The sequence below is a fragment of the Rattus norvegicus genome, chromosome 3, assembly GCF_021556685.1.
Source record: "Rattus norvegicus strain SHRSP/BbbUtx chromosome 3, alternate assembly SHRSP_T2T, whole genome shotgun sequence".
Classification (NCBI taxonomy): Eukaryota; Metazoa; Chordata; class Mammalia; order Rodentia; family Muridae; genus Rattus; species Rattus norvegicus.
Window position 1 is genome coordinate 12454854 of NC_141536.1, and position 15599 is coordinate 12470452.

The window sequence follows — 15599 nt, forward strand, 5'->3', positions numbered from 1 at the left end:
GCTCAGTCATGGAGCTACAAGCAACTTCTGGTTGGTGTTTTGTTTTGTTTTGTTTTGTTTTATTCTATTTGGACAAGGTTCTATTGCTCAGATGGCTTGGAACTTGCAGTGTAGCCCAGTCTTGAACTCACAGATCTATCCACCTCTGCATGCCCAGTGCTGTGAGTAAGGAAGGAAAGGTAAAAGGTATATGCTTCTATATGTGGCTTGACTTTTTTTTTTTTTTTGAGACAGGGTTTCTCTATATAGTCATGGGTGTCCTGGAATTCATTCTGTATACAAGGTTGGCCTTGAACTCAAGAGATCCATCTGCCTCTCCCTCCCAAGTGCTGGGATTAAAGGCCTGGGCCAAGAACTCCTGCCTTAATTTCTTTCTTTCTTTCTTTCTTTCTTTCTTTCTTTCTTTCTTTTTTTTTTTTTAACAAAAAGCGATTTTAAGACATACCAGAAGAGGGCATCAGATCCTTTCACAGATGGTTGTGAGCCACCATGTGGTTGCTGGGACTTGAACTCAAGACCTCTGGAAGAGCAGTCAGTGCTCTTCACCGACGAGCTACCTCTCCTGTTCCTTTTTATGTGGATGAGTGTTTTGCTTGGACCACGTGTATGCCTGGTATCCAGAAGAGGGGGGTTAATCCATCACCCTGGAACTAGAGTTCTAAAAGGTTGTTAGCCACAAAGGTTTTATGAACTTTGTCTTAGCAGCTGAGCCATCTCTCTGGCCCTAACATGGGACAAGTGCTTTTAGCCAGTGAGCTGTTTTGGTAACACCTTAAAAAAACATTTTGAGCAGGGTGTTTTAGCACATGCCTTTGATCCTAGAAGGGAGGCAGAATAGGCAGGAATCTCTGAGTTCAAGGCCAGCCTACTAGCAACCTCAAGGCCAGTCAAAGTTATGTGAGAGCCTATCTCAAAAAAAAAAAAAAAAAAAAAAAAAAGAGAGAGAGAAAGAGACTTTTTTTTCCTTTTGAGATAACATTTCACATAGCCCAAACTGACCCTGAACTTAATACGTAGCTGAAGATAATTTTAAACTTGTGATCCTTCAGTGTCTCCTCCTGAATGCCAGGTTATAAACTCGCCTTCCTCCCTCCTTTTTCAGCGACTTGAGAGGCCCAGCACAGTTCTGTGTCCTCATTTGTTGAGTGTTGGGCAGCCATTTCTATAGCCCAGGTCTAGCCCTCTACCAGCTGTAAAGCCCAGCAGAGTGTTTTGCAAGACCAAGCAGGGAGTTGGTGGGCCACTTTCCCCAACATTGGACCACCTCCTTCCACACAGAGAGGGGAACTTGTGAAGATAGGGCTTGTTACTTTTCATTGGCCCCAGAGGAGCAGCCCAGTGCTCTGAGGGGAAGGGCTTGGCAGTGATTCCCAGAAGTAGACATTCCTGGCTTCTGACCTGTTCATACCTCCCCTGGCCTGTTCGGGGAAGGCCTTGGGAACCCTGCTGTTATCTTCTCACATGGGCAACTGTCCATTTTAGTCTTAGTCAATGTCTACCAAGTTCTTGCCTGGGTCCAGGCTCTGTGTGAACCCTAGGAGGAGACTCAGGCAAAGGACTAGACAGCCTGCACCCACACCTACAGTGGAACTGTTACAAATTCTCCAGGAAGTCCCCAGCCTCTGTGGATCTGGACTCTGTACCTGAAGAGATTAATACAGGTTTGGACAGGTCTGGATTGTAAGGACTGTTGGGTTCATCCTAGCTATTATTGCCTCCCTCCGGGTAGCAGAGGCAGGGTGGGGCCAGCTTTCTTCAGCCTTTTTTTTTTTTTTTTTCTTTTTCCTTTTTTCCGGAGCTGGGGACCGAACCCAGGGCCTTGCGTTTGCTAGGCAAGCGCTCTACCACTGAGCTAAATCCCCAACCCCTTCTTCAGCCTTTCTATGGACACAGACTGACCTATGGCCTCCTTTCCGTTCTCCTAGGCAAAGCAGGCGACACTTCATGCGTTTAGCTCTTTCCCTCTTGGGATTTTCCTCTGAGCGAAGCCAGGAGAGGAAAGGTCACTCTGGCTTCCAAGTACAAACTATCTTCCTTCTATCTTGGCTGAGATGGGATTATCCTTGGGTAATCCTGACACTTTCCCGTACTGACCCATCATGGGTGGGTCACAGTCTGAATAATTAAAATTATCATTAGCTTATGTGTGTGTGACATCTGCGAAGGTGTGCGAGAGCCAATATGCCCATGTGAATGTTGAAAGAAAAGTCTGTGGACTCAGTTCTCTCCTTTCACCTTTGTGGGGGTTCTAGGTATTAATCTCAGGTCCTCAGTCTTGTGTTGCAAGTATTTGTATCCACTGAGCCATCTCACTGTCACCCAGGCTGAATACTTTAGATACTTTACACAGCTCCTCTCGATAAAGACTTCCAGTATCCAGAGAGTCAGCCTGTCATTATTCCTATCTTAAAGACAGAACAATTGAGGCTTAGACTCTCTTAAGGCCATACAGTTAAGCTGTATGGCCAAGGATTCTGATCAGATTTATTTGACACAGAATACCCAAGCATTAAGCTTTCTGTTCTGCTGCCTCCAGGGTGTGCTCCAGCCATGCCCTACCCAGATTATAAAATGGGGGCTCTGCAGCACATTCAACTTCCCTGAATTGGTGTGTATGCCTTTAGCCTTTTTCTGTATTTTAAATATCAGCAACAATAAAACCAGGAAAGCTTTGCTTCTTTATTTTAAGTCTGAATCAACTTTCTGGCTTCATCTTCTGGGAGGAAGCTAAATCTGCCTTTCATCCCTTAGTTCTTGGTGTCCAAGCGGCTAGCTGCTGTGAGGACCATTCATTCTCCCAATTTCCGTTCCCCCATTACAGCTGCTATTCGGTACTAGGCCATCAGCAAAATCAGTAGGTAGAGGGGCAACAGGAGATTGTCTATCTGAGTTGTGTATGCTTCCAGAAGCGACACAGTGCTGATGGACCCCAAAATCCAAGCATAGCTGTAGTTCAGGTCTACTCCACTGTCAAAGATTAGGATCAGAGCCACAGAGATGATTTGTGCAAATATAGATGTCATAGTTCCCTCGAATGTTTTCTTAGTTCCAGGCCAGCGGATCTCCCCCATGGTGCTGCCAAATATGGAGGCCACAGTATCGCCCACACCCACAGCCAGGACCCCAGCATAGGGGACCAGGGCTCTTGCTCCTCCGAGGCTGCCCTTCTGTGCACAGGGTCTGGGGATCAGCCAAATGGGAAGAGACATGCCCAGAAGCAGGTAGATGTGCGTCAGGATGAGGGGCCCGCTGTCCCGTTCATCCAGGAAGAGGGACAGAAGGCTGCGCAGAGTGTGACCCAGGGGCTTGATTCTGAAATAGCGCACATACTCCAGGAAGATGAAGACGGCCAGACACACGGTGGCGGCCACATACAGCAGTGGCCGGTCAAAGATGATACCGGGGATGTAAGTGGCCACCACAATGAAGTGGAAATACTTTCTGGTAATGGTAGGAGCCTTGTGCTTCTTGGACTCAGAAGATGACCGCTTGGCATTCTGGTACAGCACCACCAGGCAGGCCATGGTGGCCAGCAAGGACCAATAGGCTAGGAGGTAGATGCGAGTTTCTGTGTAGAAGAGGAACTGAAGAAGCCAGAGCAGGGGGTTCCTACGAATGAGCCAGTGCAGCCAGGGCAGAACCACACCAAGGCCCAGCACACAGGTCATGAGGTGGAAGAAGATAGAAGAGGCCCAGGTGCCCGAATCCATGAAGACAAAGAGGGTGCTGAAAAAGACACCCATGAGCACCATCCCCACCACCACCACCAACAGGAAGAAGTCCACTGGGTCCCCCTGGCTTTCAGTCAGAGAGCGCTTGATGAGCTGGTTGAGGACGAAGCTAATGCCACCCAATACCAGCAGTGCCTCCCCAGGAGTGAAGCAGCGGGGCAGCAGGTACAGCAGGATCATGTTGAGATAAACGAATATTAGCAGGACTTCCAGGACCTCGATCACCTCGCCCACACTGAGCGAGTGCTTCATAATATAAATGATAATACCTCCGGCCAAACCCGAGATGGCACAAGTATTGGTGGGCACCGGGCGAGTAATGCCCAGTGCCAACACCGAGGAGAAGAGGGCCACTGCCATGCCAGTGGCTGCAACCACAATGCCGAAGCGCTCGAAGTATGGGTTCCCTGCAGTCAGGCAGCGCTCCTTCATGACCAGCCCAAGCAAAGGCATGACCATGGAGGCCGGTAGTAAGCCACTGTTCGCGGACATTCGGAACTGGAAAACAGCATTCCCCTGCTGGAGCAGCCGGTCCCACTTGTACTGGACGTAGAAGGCCTGCACTGCTAAGGCCACGGCGCACCAGGAGTATCGGTCCCACACTGCAGCGTGGATGCTCAGCACCACTGCGAACACCACTGCAGCCTCCGCCAGCACTGACCCGCTCAGCGCAAACCCAGACTCCGGGGCTTGGGGAGGGCACTGTCGGGTCATGTCTCTAGGCCTGGGTATCTTGGGAGAAGAAGCTTGGTGACTAGGGACGCCTTGGCTTCTGGAGCCCTCAACCCGCCAAGCTGAGGGGCAGCAATTTCACCCAGGCAGCGACCTTCTCCAGTTTCCAAAAGAGTGCTTCACCGCGGGCCACTCTGAGGCCTGGGAGCCGGCGCCCAGTCACCCTCCACCGCTTTCAACCTACGGTGTAGCAGATGTTTGCACTCTTCACCTCTTACAGGCTCCACTGCCACCGCCGCGGACTCGCCTCACACCAGGGCAGCGCCATCTTGACAGCCCCTTCCTAGCCACGCCCACCACCACGTGATTGAAAACCCAGGCCCCCGGTCTGGCGGCGCACGGTCACGTGGGTGCAGCGTATAGGGGCGGGGCTGGGACGCGCGCGCGAAGATGGCGGCTGCCGCCGGTGGGCCGTGTGTGAGGTACGGAGTGGGGCGCAGCGAGAGGGTGGGGGGTGGCCGTGAGGCGCGGGGTGGGAGCTGGGCCGGAGTTGGAAACGGGACCCAGCGGCAGTGACGGAGACGGGCCCGGGCTGGGTGGACGGACACTTGCCGGGGAGGCGGTTAGGTCCAAACCGTTCCCGCTCGCGGGGCTGAGGACACTTTTTGGAGCGGGCCGGCCGCTCTCCTTTCTTCGTGGTCCCTATGCCTCCTGTCTTCCCCATACACCCACGCTTCCTGCACTACGCTCCCTGTAGGCACTGCGGGATATTTCGGGGTCTTCTGGAAGATCCACCCCACCGCGATCCCTGCCTTGCTGTCCCTGTGCCCTGCACCGCCTCGGGTGTGCCTTGCCCACGCCGCGAGTTCTTCCCGCGAGCATCCTTAGTTCCCGCCTTCTTTTATTTTTGACTAATGCTGATATTGATTCAATCAGCAGGCATGCCTTCATCTTCCAAATGATTCCGGGTACTGTGCCAGGGTTCGGACACAAGATGAATTACCCCAAAACAAACATAGTTCTCACGGAGTTCGTTCGTTCTTTCTTTCTTTCTTTCTTTCTTTCTTTCTTTCTTTTCTTTCTTTCTTTCTTTCTTTTCCTTTCTCTTTCTTGTTTTTCTTTTTTGAGGTAAGATCTTTTGTATCACGTGCAGGCCTTGAGATCCCTGTTTTCTTTGCCTCCTTGGTGCGGAAATTACAGACATGGATTGCGAGAGCCCCACTTGCCTTTAAAGAGCGCTTACTAGCGCCAGACCCCGGGAAAGTGCCTTGCAGGCCTTATCTCATTCATTTCCCACAACTAGGAGACGCACCTCCTGTTACACAGGACTAAGAAGTCCAGTTCATACATAGTCAGTCCCCCTCGTCTGCCCCTCGTGATAATCCCCATGAGGATTCAGATCGAAGGCTCTAAAGCCTTAATCAGCCCTCTGTATGTATCCACGTTATAGATGAGAAGTGTCTTCACCTCTCCTCCTCCCCTAAAATGTAAACATTCCCTGTTGCCCGGAATTGACTCTGCTAGTTTTATTTGCTATTGTTCCCTGCTGAACCCTTAAACACCCAGACAAACATGTAAATATCACATTGCCTATCTCTCTCTACAGTAGCCTCTTCACCGTCCACGGGCAGCAATTTCTTTGGAGTTTTCTGTGGATAAAGTGTGATTCTTGTGGGGGCCAGTTTGGTTTTCTTCCCCCTGTTGTTTCATGCTAGGCCTTGTATCCACAGCTATGGAGAAATACTTGTATGAAAACTTTAAAAAATGAATTTTTTTTTTTCGGAGCTGGGGACCGAACCCAGGGCCTTGCGCTTGCTAGGCAAGCGCTCTACCACTGAGCTAAATCCCCAACCCCGAATTTTTCAAAAGGAAAGGAAAATTTTGACTTGCCAGCAGGCTTTTAGCTTTCTGTGGAACTTCAAACCTATCTTTGAGGGAGGGAGGACTTTAACTGAACCTAGGGTTTTTATTTTACTTTTGTTTTGAGGTCCTAGGGGTCAAACCCAGGGCCTCATGAATGCTAGGCAAGCACTCTAGTACTGAGTCACAACCTGAGGGCACCTAGCAGTAGGATTCTAGGTACTGCCTTGGTCTATTAACACAATGACTTTTAGCACTGAAAAGTATGTGTCTTAGCAGTTTGGAGTAGTGGGCTGTGTTTCAAAAGATCGAGATCTGGAGCAAGAAAACGTCCATCCTGGTTTTTGTACCTACTGCTTTATGACTGGTCTTAGAAGTCGCCTTGTCATTTCAAGCTCCTACTTCTCCAAATGGAAATCGTCTTAATCCTTGTGTGCAAGGTGTGTGCACACTTGTGCTTGTGGAGGCTGTCGGGTACTTTACTTGGTCCATCCTTATTTTACCAAGGCGGGGTCTCCCTCCCGATGAATGAATTTGGAGCTTGCTAATTCAGGGCGTTCTTTGGTCTTCTTATCAGATGCTTTATCCATTGAGCCATCTCTGTAGTCTTGTGTTGTTTAGAGGCGTATTGGAGCAACCATGAAACCTGATGATCTATGTAGCTGTGACCGGTCTGGCAGTGTGACATCCCCCCTGACCCCCCAGTCATTCTGTTGTTGCATTTGCAGGTGTGTGCAGAGAAGCCAGCACCAGTGGCACTGGAGTGACACTCAACCACACAGAATCCTGTGAAAGTCACTCAGAATGTGGCAGAAAGTTGGTTTGGACATTGGTATTTTGATGTCTCTTGGTGTTCTTCAGTTAATGTGTTCGTAGAGCCTGAGTAGTGCAAGGGTGTGAAAAAGTAAAGATATTTTTGGAAAGCTATTGCTGGACCTAGTGTGGTGGTGCACACATTAAATCCCATCAGGGCCGTGGTGGTGCCCACATTAAATCCTAGTAGAGGTAGGCTGATCTCTGAACTCTAGGCCAGTCAGAGCTACACAGTAAAACCCTGTCTCAAAAAAGTTAAAAGCTATTGCTACTGAGTTTAAGTCCTAGTTTACAAGAGAGCCTGTGCTTTCTGGAATCAGGTAGACAGTGGCTGTGTTTGTTTCTGTGTAGAATATAACTGTTTCTTAAAAAGACTGGATTGGGGCTGGAGAGATGGCTCAGTGGTTAAGAGCACTGACTGCTCTTCCAAAGGTCCTGAGTTCAATTCCCAGTAACCACATGGTGGCTCACAACTGTCTGTAATGGGATCTGATGCCCACTTCTGGTGTGTCTGAAGACAGCTACAGTCTACTTAAATATAATAAATAAGTAAATCTTTAAAAAATAATAAGAAAAAAGACTATGTTCATGAGAATAACTCAAGTAGCTCAGTGTTATTTTCCATCCAAAAGTCTTTAAAATGTTCTTTCTTGAACATTTTATTTATTATTTTCATGTCTGTGAGTACTTTGCCTGCATGTATGTCTGTGTATCACCTTTGTGTAGTGTCTTGGATCTGAAATCACAGAGGGTTGTAAGTCACCTTGTGATGCTGGAAATTGAACCTGGATTCTGTCTAAGAGCAGCCAATGCAGCCCCTTCCCCCCAAAGTTTCAACCAGATGGATGTCTCTAAGGAGAATAAGCAATGTCTGATGTGCTTTTATTTATTTTTAGATTTTATTTTATGTATATGTGTGTACACCAGCAAGAATTTATGTGCACCAGGTATGTTAGTGGCCACAGAAGCCAGAAGGTGTTGATCTTCTGGAACTGGAGTTACAGGCACTTGTGAACTGCTTGGTGTGGTTGCTGGGAACCAACCCCAGGTGCTCTCTAATAGCAGTCATCTCCCCCACTCCTCCCTCTCGCATTCTCTCTTTCTGTTTGTGCCATGGTGTGTGTGTGCAGGTCAGAGGACAGCCCCCAGAATTCTGTTTTCTCCTTCCATGGTTTTTGGTTTTTCGAGATTCAAGACAGGGGATCTCTGGGTGGCATTGGCTGTCCTGGAACTCACTCTGTAGACTGGGCTGGGCTTGAACTCAGAGACCCGCCTGGCTCTGTCTCCCCAGTACCTAAGTTAAATGTGTGTAGCACCACCTTCCAGACTCTCTTTTCATCTTAATGTGGCTTCAAGGATTGAATGCAGATCTCCAGGCTTGAGTAGCAACTATCAGCAAGTGTTTGTGCCCGTGAGCTACCTGGCTGGCCCTTTGCCTCTTAGAAATAAAGTTCTATGTTGTTTCCTAGAATTTTAGATTAGTGATCTGTATGTTTGTATATTTTTACATTTATGTATTTATTTATGTATTGTATGTATGTTGGTGTGTGTTTGCTAAGGAGTGCATGTGGAGGTCAGGAATACCTTGCCAGAATCTGTTTTTTTCTTCCACTGTGTGTGTGTGGAGGGGGAGTTGGTCCTGGGATTCAATTCTTTAGGCTTAGTGGTAAGTAACTAGGTAATCTTTACCCATTTATAGTCTATCGATGCATTAAAAAAACAAAAACAGGGGGCTGGGGATTTAGCTCAGTGGTAGAGCACTTACCTAGGAAGCACAAGGCCCTGGGTTCGGTCCCCAGCTCCGAAAAAAAAAGAACCAAAAAAAAAAAAAAAAAAAAAACAACAACAACAAAAAAAACAAACTTAGTATGTGTCTGTGTATGAGGGAGCATGAGTGCCGTGTCATAGCTGGTGAGCAGAAGACACATCCAAGTCAGTCCTTCTGCTCTACAGTCAGGCTGAACACGGCTTGCAAGGCTTGTGCAGCAAGAGCTACACCATCTTGCAGGCCCAGTCAGTATGTTTTTTAAAAAGTCACCTCTGAAGCTACACACTTGTCTTCAGTTTCTCTCCTGTCCACTTAGCTCAGATGTGGTGCACACTTAGTTCCCGGAGGATAAAGGTAGAAGCGGTTTCCCTCCTGAGCCTTTAGGCCGGCTGTGTGAGAACCAGCCTCATCTGTTGTGTCTGCGCACTCCCTCCCTCCCTTGCCTGTGGGACCGAGTCTTTCTTCTGGAGGCAGTTTCTAGTGCCTCTGATTCTGTCTTGTAGGTGTGTGTTCCTCTGGAGTCTGCATCGTTAGTATCAGCCCATAGTACTTCCTTTTTGCAGATTATGTAATGTGCTGTTGGGTGACAGACTTTTCCTGGGGAGATGCAACACATGCACCTCTACTCAGTATAGGAGGAGCCACAGAAGACCAAAGGGATGCATGCGCCAGTGCACAGGTGAGGGATTACTTACAAGGAGCAGGAATAATGCAGAATCCTCTTCAGAGCCAGGCGGGGTGGCTCACACCTTTAATTCTTGCACTCAGAAGGCAGGCAGATCTCTTGAGTTTAAGGTCAGCCTGGTCTACAAAGTAAATTGCAGGACAGCCAGGGCTACGTAGAGTAACCCTGTATCAATCGATCAAACAAGCAAACAGTTTGATACAGCAGCTGCATCAGCAGAGAGCCCATCTCATCATGGTGACAACTGAAGACTGTGGTGCTGGGGGTGTCTGCAGTTTGCAGGCCTTGCAGGGAGCTGCATAACTGGAGCAGCTCTTCTCTGGGCAGTGTGGCTGGTCAGGGTCCCTTCCCCAGCAACTGTCTACTCACCTTTATACTGTGGGCAGGGGCCCTCCCTGACAAGTGACCCCTTGTGATCATGGTCTCCTACTACGCCCTCCCTCTAGGTCTCCCTTGCCTCCTGGAGGGCATGTCGCACCCGAGGAACATTCTCTATGACAGAGCCTTCCCAGTTTGTAAGCAGCATCAAGTCTTAGACTAACTTATATCTTCATCATTCACAGACAAGTGCAGAGTGTAGGGCCCATTAACACCATTCAACAACGATTCTATTCTTTATAAATAAAGTACCCATTTTAGTCTCTTCCATCCTGCCTCAAGTGCTTTAACTTGTTTTTCTGTTCCAAGTAGATTAGATTCTGGATTAGAGTCTAGAAGGGACTTACACCATTGTCCTCTGACACACTTTTATTTAACTCATACTGTTCTTTTTTTTTTTTTAATTATTTATTTAATGTATATGAGTACACTGTAGCTGTCTTCAGACACACCAGAAGAGGGCACTGGATCCCATTACAGATGGTTGTGAGCCACCATGTGGTTGCTGGGAATTGAACTCATGACCTCTGAAAGAGCAGTCAGTGCTCTTAACCGCTGAGCCATCTCTCCAGCCCCCAGCTCATACTGTTTTTAAAATTTATTTTATTTGTGTGTGTGTGTGTGTGTGTGTGCGCGCGTGCGCGCGCGCGTGCGTTTGTGTGCGTGTGCGTGCCATAAGCACACATGTGAAGTCAGAGGACAGCCTGAAAGCTGCTTTGTCCCTCTCCTTTCACTGTGTAAGCCCCACAGTCCCCAGGTTCAGTGACAAGAGCCTTTACCCACTGAACCATTTCATGGGCCCTCAGCATGTAAAGGTACATCTATTCATGTGGCCTCTTGTATGTCTGCTGCTGTGTTAAGGTGATGGTTGGCCTCTAAGAACTGGAAGCTTCACTGCAATCCATATACTTACTAGGTTACAGGACAAGTTGTTTTTCTGACACAGGGTCTCATAGCCCAGGGCTAGCCTGTGTAATTGAGGCTGCCCTTAAATTCCTGATGATTCTGACTCCATCTCCCAGGGCTACAGGATTATAAGCTGGAGCCACTAAACCCAGTGCATGATGAATTCATTTTTTCTTTTTAAAAAAGATTTCTTACTAATTGTTTTTAAAGATTTATTTATTATATATAAGTACACTGTAGCTGTCTTCAGACACACCAGAAGAGAGCATCAGATCTCATTACAGACAGTTGTGAGCCACCATGTGGTTGCTGGGAATTGAACCTGAGTCTTCTGGAAGAGCATCCAGTGTGCTTAACCACTGGGCTGTCTTTCCAGCCCTGCTCATAACTTTTCTTTTTTTTTTTAATTTTTTTTTTTTAGATTTATTTATTTATTATATATAAGTACACTGTAGCTGTCTTCAGATACACCAGAAGAGGGCATCAGATCTCTTTACAGATGGTTGTGAGCCACCATGTGGTTGCTGGGAATTGAACTCATGACCTCTGGAAGAGCAGTCGGGTGCTCTTAACCGCTGAGCCATCTCTCCAGCCCAATAACTTTTCTAACTACATTTCCAGGTGATCCACTTAAGTCTTCCTTGGGCGTTACATGCAAGTGGCGCATAGATTTACATGAAAGCAAAGACCAGTACATGCCACTAAAAATAAAAATAAAGGTCACAAACACACACATAACACACAGAGACCCAAGGGAAAAACAGAATGCAACATTGTTTCATTTGTTTGGGAAAGGAAAGAGGAAAGAAAGTTTTATTGAACACTGGTTTTTTGAGAGCAACTCTAGCTCCCTGCCTCTCCCTCCCATGTGCTGGCCTCACAGGTGCGCCTGCCCAGCCAAAACATTTGATTACCTCAAAATGATCTTGATACGGTTTTTATAATTGAGAGTGTTTTGTTTTTCCTTTTCATGTTTGTTTTTTATTTTCTATTTAGCTTTACTTAAGGAATAATTATCAAAAATTAAACATACTTAGAACATACAACATGTTTTTATATTTCTGTATATGTGGAGCAAAATGATATATTCCATTGAGAAATGTTACCTCCTTTCTTCTCTCTTTGGTAGGCTCTCACTCTGTAGCCTAGACCAGCCTTGAACTTGAACTTGCCTCAGCTTGCTGATGTTGGTATTATAAACATTTGCTCTTGTGCTTAGCCTGAAAATTTTTTTAAAAGAATTATTTTATATATGTAAATATACTGTAGCTATCATCAGACACACCAGAAGAGGGCATCAGATCCCACTACAGATGGTTGTGAGCCACCATGTGGTTGCTGGGATTTGAACTCAGGACCTCTGGAGGAGCAGTCAGTGCTCTTAACCGCTGAGCCATTTCTCCAGCCTGAGGATTTTTTTTTAATTTATTTTAAAAATTTATAACTTTATGTGTATGTATGTGCCTGTGTATGCCAACATGATGGGTGTCCTCGGGGACCAGAGGGCAGTGTTAGATCTCGCAGGCAGTTGTGAGCTGTTTGACGTGGATGCTGGGAGCCTAGTGCAGGCTCTCAGGAAGAGCAGCAAGCACACTTAACGGTGGTGTCATCTCTCCAGCTCCACTTTCTTTCTTTTTTTTTTTTTTTAATTTTTTTTATTTATTTATTATGAGTACACTGTAGCTGTCTTCAGACACACCAGAAGAGGGCATCAGATCTCATTACAGATGGTTGTGAGCCACCAAGTGGTTGCTGGGATTTGAACTCAGGACCTCTGGAAGAGCAGTCAGTACTCTTAACCGCTGAGCCATCTCTCCAGCCCGCAGCTCCACTTTCTTCCCATTACATGCTCCTTGAATTTGTTCTGTAGCTGAGGATGACCTGGAACCCCCATATCCTGCCTCCACCTCCCCAGCACTGGGATCACAGGGATAGCGAGGGCCGTCTGGTCTGATTTACGTGGTCCTGGAGATGGAACCAGGGCTTGGGCTTGTTGAGCAAGCAACTCTGTCAGCCGAGCAGCAGTTCCTGCAACCGAGCATTAGACTTTTCCAACAGCACTAACCACAGCCTCGGGCATGCTAGATGCACAGCAATTGCCAGTTTAAAGAAGGTCCCCACGTTTACATTTGCTACATCCAGGCTTGTCAATTAAGTAAGCCTTGACAGCGGGTGTGAGCACTTGGAGAACACTGAACCTCTTTAGTGTCCTCGCCTCTATGTCATTATTGAGGCTGCTTTATTATCAGCATAAAGAGAAAATTTTGTTCCAATTACTGGATCTAGTCCCTCAGTTATTTTTGGACTGTGAATGTTATCCTGTTATCAGAAAAAGATGATATGTGGTCCAGTGCACTGGTGTGGGAGTTGGTAACTGTGGGTTTAATAGATGAAAGTTGTCTTTATAGATGCATTAACTGTCAGGAGAGACATAGTGTCTAGGAGTGTTTATGTCTCTGATGGGAAATCCCTGGTGGCAGCCGTGGTGTACATGGCTCTCACACTTTGTGTTTCAGTCTCTCTTACCATGACATTGGTTTATTGTACACACGAGTGGGGTATGTGTGCCATAATACAGGTGTGGAGCTCCGAGGATGATTCAAAAAGAGTCGGTCTCCCCTTCCATGTGGCTCCCAGGGATTAAACCAGGTTGTGAGGCTTGGTGCCCAGCAGCTTCACCCGCTGAGCCATCTCGCTGGCCCTTGTTTGTGGTTCAGTCTTTTTTTTTTTTTAATTTATTTATGTATTATGAGTACACTGTGGCTGTCTTCAGACACACCAGAAGAGGGCATCAGATCCCATTACAGATGGTTGTGAGCCACCATGTGGTTGCTGGGAATTGAACTCAGGACCTCTGGAAGAGCAGTCAGTGCTCTTAACCGCTGAGCCATCTCTCCAGCCCGAAGTTTTAGTCTTTTTTTTTTTTTTGGTTCTTTTTTTTTCGGAGCTGGGGACCGAACCCAGGGCCTTGAGCTTCCTAGGTAAGCGCTCTACCACTGAGCTAAATCCCCAAATCCCCAGGCCCCCTTTGTTTTAGTCTTAATGAGAAAAACTGTTTTCAGTTTTTTTCCTTTAAATTTTGTCTGTGGGGTGGATCTATGCATTGAATGTATGTTGACATGTATAGACACAGATGTATATGGAGGCCCTAGACAGATTGAAGCTTCTTCAACTGTGCTCCACTTTATTCACTGATGTAGAGTCCGAGACAGTCTACACACAGCAGTATGTCGTGTCTAGCTAGCCAACTTGTTCTAGGGATCCTTTCTTGTCTCTGCCATCTAAATGCTGGAATTAGTAGGTGTCTCTGTCTCTCTCTCTCTCTCTGTCTCTCTCTCTCACACACACACACACACACACACACACACACACACACACACACACACACACACACAGAGAACATTTACATTGGTGGTTCTGGGATCTGAAGTCCCATCCTTATGCTTGGCCGTGGGCGTTTTATCCACTGAGCCATCTTGTCAGCCCAGGTTTTTGTTGATTTATTTTTCATTTATTTGTATGTGTGAGCGATCTCACTGGCCCTTAGATTTTATTTTTGAGCCAGGAATCTGCTGTTCCCCAAGGACATTAAACTTGGTATTTGTTATATTGCTTGGACTTCTCTAACTCCCAAGTGCTGGGATGACACGTGTGAACCACCACACCTGGTTCTGTAGTGCTGGGATCAAACCTGCGGCCTTATGCATGCCTTGTACATGCTTCTTGCATGCCTTGTGCAATCCAGGTGAATACTTTACCAATGGAGCTGCATTTGCACCTCTGTGGAAACTTCTAAATTACAAGTATTTATTTATTTTGTGTGTGTGTGTGTGTGTGTGTGTGTGTGTGTGTGTGTGTATGTATGTATGTATGTATGTGTGTATGTATGAACAACTTGTGGAGTTCCTCTTCTTCCACCATATGGCTTCCTGGTACGGCAAGCCTTAGCAGCAAGCACAGTTTTAAGAGATGATATTCTCATATATCATATAGCTCAGGCTGGCCTTGAGCTCTGTGGGATTAGCTGTCTTTGTTTTTATATGCTGTGTGGCTTAAGCTAATATCTTATACTTTTAGACCACATACAATGATCCATTCTTGTATTCCCAGTACGTAGGCCGAGGCAGGAGGATCATTTTAAGTTTGAGACCATGGTGTACTAAGTAATTAATTTCAGCCCAGCTTGGGCTGTGGTATGAGATCTTGTATCAAAAACCTACTAATAATAAAAATCAAGAAACAATTTAAAAATCCTATGTTCTTATATTTGAAGAACAAAATTATGTCTGTGCTTTCTTTTTTCAGGAGCAGTAGAGAACTCTGGACGATTCTCCTCGGGAGGTCAGCTCTTAGAGAATTGGTGAGTTGCAGTGTCCTAGACTGATTTTTAGTAGTTTTCATAATTTTAATTACAAAAAACAAAATCAGAAAAACCCCAAATGGAGACTTGTGTTCTTGTGTAGCTACTGAAATTTTCTAGGTCACCCTTTGCTTGTGCCATGTGTTCTGTAAAGACAGTCATGCCAACACTGAGGCTGCCTGAGAACGTGCTGCAGAGAGCGTCTGCTGCTTGGGCTGAGAAAGGCTCTCAGGCCTCTTGTCTCACGCTTTCTGTTTGCCTTTAGTAGTTTTTACTACCATTCTCTAAGCTCTGGGAGGACTTCACTCCCAGCCTTGCCCAGGTTCTCTCAGATCCGAGGGTGAAAGACACACACACACACAACACACACTCACACACACACACACACACACACACAGACACAGAGAGAGAGACAAGACAGACAGA

At 46.7% G+C, this 15599-nt stretch overlaps 2 protein-coding genes across 5 annotated transcripts in view; one reads left to right on the forward strand and one right to left on the reverse strand.

Annotated features, from left to right (window-relative positions):
- Nucleotides 1-2666: 2666 nt before the first annotated feature.
- Nucleotides 2667-4705, reverse strand: Dolk (dolichol kinase). Its single transcript, NM_001107826.1, has one exon. It carries the CDS (start codon nucleotides 4443-4445, stop codon nucleotides 2835-2837), a length of 1611 nt encoding a protein of 536 aa, NP_001101296.1. The 5' UTR covers nucleotides 4446-4705; the 3' UTR covers nucleotides 2667-2834.
- Nucleotides 4706-4830: 125 nt separating this feature from the next.
- Nup188 (nucleoporin 188) overlaps nucleotides 4831-15599 on the forward strand; it is a 56349-nt gene continuing 45580 nt past the window's right edge. For 2 of the 4 annotated variants that reach the window (XM_087653537.1, XM_087653538.1), the window contains exons 1-2: nucleotides 9408-9523; nucleotides 15119-15173. In XM_087653537.1, the coding sequence (XP_087509663.1) occupies nucleotides 9504-9523; nucleotides 15119-15173 (75 nt within the window). In that variant the 5' untranslated portion in view covers nucleotides 9408-9503. Of the gene's footprint in view, nucleotides 4886-9407; nucleotides 9524-15118; nucleotides 15174-15599 lie in introns of those variants that run through there. The other 2 variants (XM_087653536.1, NM_001427655.1) reach the window with 2 other exon arrangements.